Below are 5,893 nucleotides of genomic sequence, written 5' to 3'. Positions count from 1 at the left end.
CCATTTCACATGCAAATTGGTATCTCATACTGTGTGTTTCTCCCAGGAGGCTTAAAGTACAGTGATTTTTTTAGAGCAGGGGAAGCAGATTGAGTTTTGAAAGCATTTAGACATTCAAACTTAAAAAAAAAGGTACTAGAAGCAATTTTGAGAAGTTTAGTAGGAAAGTATTCCTTATAATAAACCAGGGCACTGACTGTGTTGTCTTGGATGTAATGTGTAATCTGTGCAAGTGAAGCTCAAGTTTACCAATCAGTTGTGAGCTAAGTAGAACTGAGCTCAGGACACTTACACCCTGTGGAACCTGTTTTAGACCCAAAGCCCCACTTCCCCATGTCAGTTACCACAAGTCTGTGCAATAGGTAGGAAAAGAGCATAGAGTTTTTGCATTTTTTGCATTCAAGCACAGAAGGATAAAGTGACTTGCCAACACCAAACAGAGTCAGGACCGCGTCTGCAACACCGCTTTCCACCACCTTCTGCGTCACCGGCCCACCACAGCATCTTTTTCCAGCTACGAATGCGTCGCAGTCATTTAGTGATTGAACCTGCATGGGAATTGCGTAAAGGAGGCTCTGCTCGCTCATTTTGATGAACGGCTCTGCAACACAAAATCGCTGAAGGAAATCCTGGTAAACAACAGTGACACTTGCTGAGGTTGCGTTCAAGTTTGTAGTGCGGGATCTTAACTAACCATCACGAGTGCTCAGTGCCCCCGGGTAGCTGGCCATCCTCAGGAGTAAGAGTCTCTGAGCTCACAGCCCGGAGCCTCTGCTTCCTGCTTTCGGCCCCTGAGGGTGAGGGGGTAGAAGAGCTTGCGGTAGGAACGTCTGAAGGTGGGGTTCGAGAAGCAGTACACCACCGGGTTCAGCACGCCCTGCAGGTAGGTGAGGCTGCCGGTCACGTCAGCAGCGTGGACCATGGGGCTCAGGACCCCGCAGCTGAGCGCCCCTCGGAAGGTGGCCAGTAGGAGGCGGGCCAGGAAGCTGGGCAGAAAGCACAGCGTGAACAGCACCCCAACCGTGGCCACCAGCGCCTGGGCCCTCTGCAGCTTGGGCTGCTTGTGCGGGTCTCGGAGCCGCTTCTGGAGAGTCCTGATGAGGCCGGCACTGCAGAACAGGATGAGGCCGAAGGCAAGGATAAACTGGAGGAAGAAGAGGGCTTCCTGCCAGATCAGGCTGAAGGAGGACTCCGTCCTGGGCTCAGAACTGGGGCACTCGGCCTCAGAGAGGAACACGCTTTGGTGGGTGAGGGTGAGGGCTGCCATCGTGAGCCAGACCAGGACCGAGATCCCCCAGGCCGCCCGCAGGGACAGAAGGTTGACCTTGAGCCGCGAGTGGACCACCCGGAGGTAGCGGTCCAGGGCCACGGCGGTGAGGAAGGCCACACCCGCCCCGCGGCACAGGGACCGCAGGAAGAGCATCCCTTGGCAAGACGCACGTCCCAGGCCCCAGGTCTTGTGCCGCAGGTAGAAGGCGGCGTGAAAGGGCAGGCAGGCAGCCAGCAGGAGGTCCGCTAGGACCAGGTTGAACAGGTAGACGGCGTAGGGCTTCCACACCTTCAGACGGAAGAAGAAGGTCCAGAGCGCCACGGCGTTGCCCAGCGTGCCCAGGGCACACTCCAGCAGCAGCAGCAAGGCTGTGGCCACCTCCGCCGCGTAGCTGTGCGCCACCGAGCAGTTGGGTGGCAGCATGTGGCCGAGTCCCCGCCGCGGCCGAGCCTGGCGCAGTGGAGGCCAGGGACGCAGTGGAGGCCAGGGACGCAGGCCCGAGGTTGTTCTCTTTCCCACAGAAGGACAGAGAGCGCACTGACCAGCATCCAATAAAGTCAAAGGCAAACTGAAATTTGTCTGTGGAAAGAGGATCAGGGGCAGAGGGAAAAAACCCCTTGCAGTTTTGTTTTGCCCTGAAAGCGGGGAAATTGTGTTTCACTTCCCACATCTGGCATTCAGTTGAAGTCCTAGTGTCCTGAGAGTCTGTGCGTGAGCACGGCTCTACATCCACAGCTGTCACTGGAGGGGCTTGGGACGTTCGGGAAGACTTGCTGTCTATAAAGTTAAAATAATGATGGAAGCAAATAGATTGTTCTCTAGTTTGCATTGTTTTCCGATAGTCAGATCTGGTCCTGCGTTCCCCTCCAAGAGGATATGGGGGGGGGGGCCTGGCCATTTTGTAGTTGCCCATTTTCACCTGTCCTTTCGTTTTGTTAGATTTGATTTTCTGCTGAGGAGGCTTCCCTGCCTTCCCGCACTACCCGGGTCAGGACCCGCACCCCTGGGCCTCCGTGCGCCCGGGAAGCAGAGTAAAATCGATGATTGGTCAAGATGCACAGAATCCACCCACATGGCAGGTCCATGAGCCCAGGGACGTGCTCTGTGTGCCAGTGACAAAATAGTGCCTGACGCATAGCGAGAGTCAAAAAATAAATACCGATGAACTCAGTCATTCCTACCCATCCTGATCCTAATTCACCTGGGTCATGACCCACAGTTGACCCTAATTCATAGTGTTTCTGTTAAGTGTGTTTTTTTGTTTCTTTTTTTTGGCCGTATGGCATTCAGGATCTTAGTTCCCTGACCAGGGATGGAACCTGTGCCCCCTGCAGTGGAAGCTTGGAGTCCTAACTGCTGGACTCCCAGGGAAGACCCTGTTCAGCCTGGTTTGGGCTTTGGAGTCAAATGGACTCTAGTTCTATCTGGTCTCTCCACTTAGCAGCAATGTGGGGTGAATATGACAATACCTGCTTGCGGGGTCCTTGTATTTGAGATACCCTTACAGGTACAGCACTGTGCACTGTATCTGGGACATCTCGGGTGCCAGATACATTTGCTGCAGTCATTATTAACCTCTGTCTGATGCTTGGACTTTTAACAAAACTTTTTTTCTCTCCCAGTGTAGTAATACAATTTCGCACCCAACTGCAGTTCCACGGTGCTTCGATGCCTTCGTTTCTGAGACCTAACTTGGAAGCTTTAAGGGGTCTCAACAGTAAGAATTACTAGTTCGCTGCATGTTTTCCATGTGTCATGTGCTCTCCTGTGTTATTGCAATGAACCGAGCAACACGAGGTGCAGTAGGTACAATTTTAAGCTCTATTTAAAAAAAAATAAATTTATTTATTTATTTTTGGCTGCGTTGGGTAAGCTCTATTTTATGGATGAAGGTGTGGCAGCTCTGAGAGGTTAGGTCACCTGCCCCAGGTCACAGGGCAGTCAGCGGCAGGAGCAGGACCCCCCAGCCCAGCTTGCACCAGAGCCCAGGGTCTTGACCACGCGCCCACCGCTTCCCTGCTGGCAGCAGCCGCACTCCTGTGTGCGTGAAAGGTCCATGTCTCAGGATGCCCACCATGACTATTGATTTGCGTGACATTCCGGGTAATTTGACTTGTAGTCCTTCTTGCTTTAATTTTATCAGGGTTTTCCTTTCCAGCTGGGCCACCAGCCCACGTGTCCCCCCACCTCTGCGTCACGCAGGTTCACCTGCCTCGTGTTTCCTAAGAAGGTGCATTTGGAGAGTCGTCCAAGCGTCCAGAGCTGCAGAAACGTCCCGACTGGTACCTCTAGTGACACCTCCCATGAACCGCATGCCTGTTATAAAGGGTTCCTTGGGGGCACAAAAGGATGCGTTTGTTCCAGGTGAGGGCTGGCTGGGGACCACGTGTCTCACCTCCAGGGATGCCATGGCACACGCACGGTAACACCAGAAAAGCTGGCACTCACTCATCTTTTCAGGGACGGGAGTTACACAAATGCAGGGAAGAAACAGATTAAATCCTTTCTCTCAACACATTGCTAACTTTGAGAGACGTTAAAAGCTACCCCTTAATGGCAGATTTCTGTCCACAGTACACCAAAGACTTTCTAAATTATAAATATTCTAGCTCAATAGGTAACATAAACATTAATAATTACACATTTTCCTTTTTAAAAATAGAAAATCAAAGTTACAGAATTTTTGAAAATTCTGCTTGTCTTTCTCAGCACCCTGGTGTATTTTCCTTACTTCTGAAAGACTGAATTGTCCTTTACTTCTTCTCTTTTAAAGTTATAATATTCGAGCTTCTCCCTTAGGGATCTTGTTAAATCTTTTAATCCTTAGAAACTCCATTTTCAAAAACCATTCTATTTCTTCAATACTCTTCCTATTAAGGAAACTTCTCTGTTCTCACTCCAATTGGTTTCACTTTTTGTTCCATGTCAATAAATGAAGAATACTTGGTCAGTAAACTGTGATTCTCTTTCAGAGTTTCCCTCACCTCCAAGCCCTGTGGGAACCTACCACCCACTCACCCACGAGGGGGCTGCCCGACCAGTGTCACAGCTTGGGGAGCTGTCGGCTCTTCATAACCACAAGCCTGAGAAACAGGAAAAGGAGGGCTTGTCCCTGAAACGCACACTTTGGTGGGCCGAGTACAAGTTCCCAGAGCTGAAGAGACCTGGGGCGAGCCCAGCGAAACCAGGCTGGAGGGGTGTGTCTCAGCTCACTGACAGAGCAACGGGGCTGCAGCTCTGCCGGGACGCGACACGGCCCCAGGGGTGCAAGTCTGGGTCAGGGGGTAGGGCCTGGTGCCCGTGGACGCAGGGTCCCGTCCTTGGAGAATCCAGTCTCAGTGCCTCCTCGGCAAATCCCCTCGAATTATTTTTCTTCCCCGGATTCCTGGCCTAATAGATCTAGAAAGAACACCAAAGGAACGTAAGATCTTCTTTGTCAACTTTACACCTATTTACTAAAAACAAACAACAAAAATAAAAATCAACCACACGCAAAGCCCTCCTATACCTTGGACACAAGTTCCATGTCTTAGAATCTTTCATAAAGTGATAGCTAGTGACATAAACAAAGACTTAGCCACAGGAGATCCCTGTGATGTGTCTATGATACCTGTGTTCACAATGACATGAGAAGTTGTTTAAGATTACAGATTAAATGGAGAAGAACTCGACATCGTCATCTGTGTAGAGCAGCACCTAATCTTGCTTGTTTACAGAAAGTACTGGGAGGAAATTTACCAAATTTTTAGCAAGTAGCTATCTCTAAGTAATGGGATTATAAACGATTTTTTTTTTTTTTTTTACTTTAGCGCTTCCTATATGTTCTATAACAGAATAGATCACTTTAATAATCAGGAAATAACTGTAAATTTTAAAATTAAGTTTTTAAACTGTGAGTTTACACATGAGAGGGAACCATTTTCTTTGGAAGCATCAGTCCAAGACTAAGGATGGCCGCGTACGCTGTGCGGTAGCCGGCCTCGCGGTGTGGTTAATTATGGTCATGTGGGTATCACACCCTCTGGGTGAGAGAGAGACACACACAGAGACAGAGATAGAGAGAAAGAGAGAGAGAGAGGGAGAGAGAGAGAAGAAAACGCAGACAGTGCTGACCAGGGGAGGCTGAGGAGGGGGCGGGCAGGGGGCGGTCCCACCACCCGCCAGGGAGCCCGCCCTGCAGAGTCGTGTCTTCTGATCCGGGAAAATGATCAGACAAGCCACAAAAAGTAGTTGTTGTGTGACACAGTTTATGTTTAAAAATATATGTGTATATATATATATATGTATATAACTGGTGGTGATGTAACAGCTGATTTCTCTTCTTATCACGCTTCTCTGTGTTTTCCATTTGTTATGCATTGAGATTATATCAGATTGGCAATGAGATAAAATTTAAGAGTACTCTGTTAAAAAATGGAAAATCGTGTTTAGGAAAAGGAGAAACAATTTCTTTTAATCCCTCGAGTTGCACATTATCAGAGTGATGGTGTGAATATTGGGGGGGTGTGTGTGTGAGAGCAGAACGAGGGGGCAGCCGAGGAGGGGGTGGTGGGGACGAACAAGGTGGCCGCGCTGACTGCCCTCCAGCCCCGAGCTCTCCCGGGAGGGCGAGGAGCAGGATGG

General features: G+C 49.9%; 2 protein-coding genes across 2 annotated transcripts; one reads left to right on the top strand and one right to left on the bottom strand.

Moving 5' to 3' along the window:
* Positions 1–723: 723 nt before the first annotated feature.
* Positions 724–1,731, bottom strand: GPR31 (G protein-coupled receptor 31). The gene has a single exon (XM_082475666.1). It carries the CDS (start codon positions 1,691–1,693, stop codon positions 734–736), a length of 960 nt encoding a protein of 319 aa, XP_082331792.1. The 5' UTR covers positions 1,694–1,731; the 3' UTR covers positions 724–733.
* Positions 1,732–3,321: 1,590 nt separating this feature from the next.
* On the top strand, positions 3,322–4,664 carry LOC309667292 (uncharacterized protein; the record flags this gene model as incomplete). The annotated part of the gene is made up of 3 exons (XM_082475677.1): positions 3,322–3,373; positions 3,473–3,634; positions 4,243–4,664. Exons 1-3 carry the CDS (start codon positions 3,337–3,339, stop codon positions 4,662–4,664), a joined length of 621 nt encoding a protein of 206 aa, XP_082331803.1. The 5' UTR covers positions 3,322–3,336.
* Between the last annotated feature and the right edge of the window lie 1,229 nt (positions 4,665–5,893).

Source organism: Balaenoptera physalus (assembly GCF_965194825.1).
Source record: "Balaenoptera physalus genome assembly, chromosome: 9".
In the NCBI taxonomy this organism is placed as follows: Eukaryota; Metazoa; Chordata; class Mammalia; order Artiodactyla; family Balaenopteridae; genus Balaenoptera; species Balaenoptera physalus.
The sequence above is the reverse complement of the archived record's forward strand: the minus strand, read 5'-3'. Positions and strand labels throughout refer to the sequence as shown.

Excerpts from the sequence above, each read along its gene's own strand:
- GPR31 (XM_082475666.1), bottom strand. The coding sequence starts at position 1,693 with ATGCTGCCACCCAACTGCTCGGTGGCGCACAGCTACGCGGCGGAGGTG.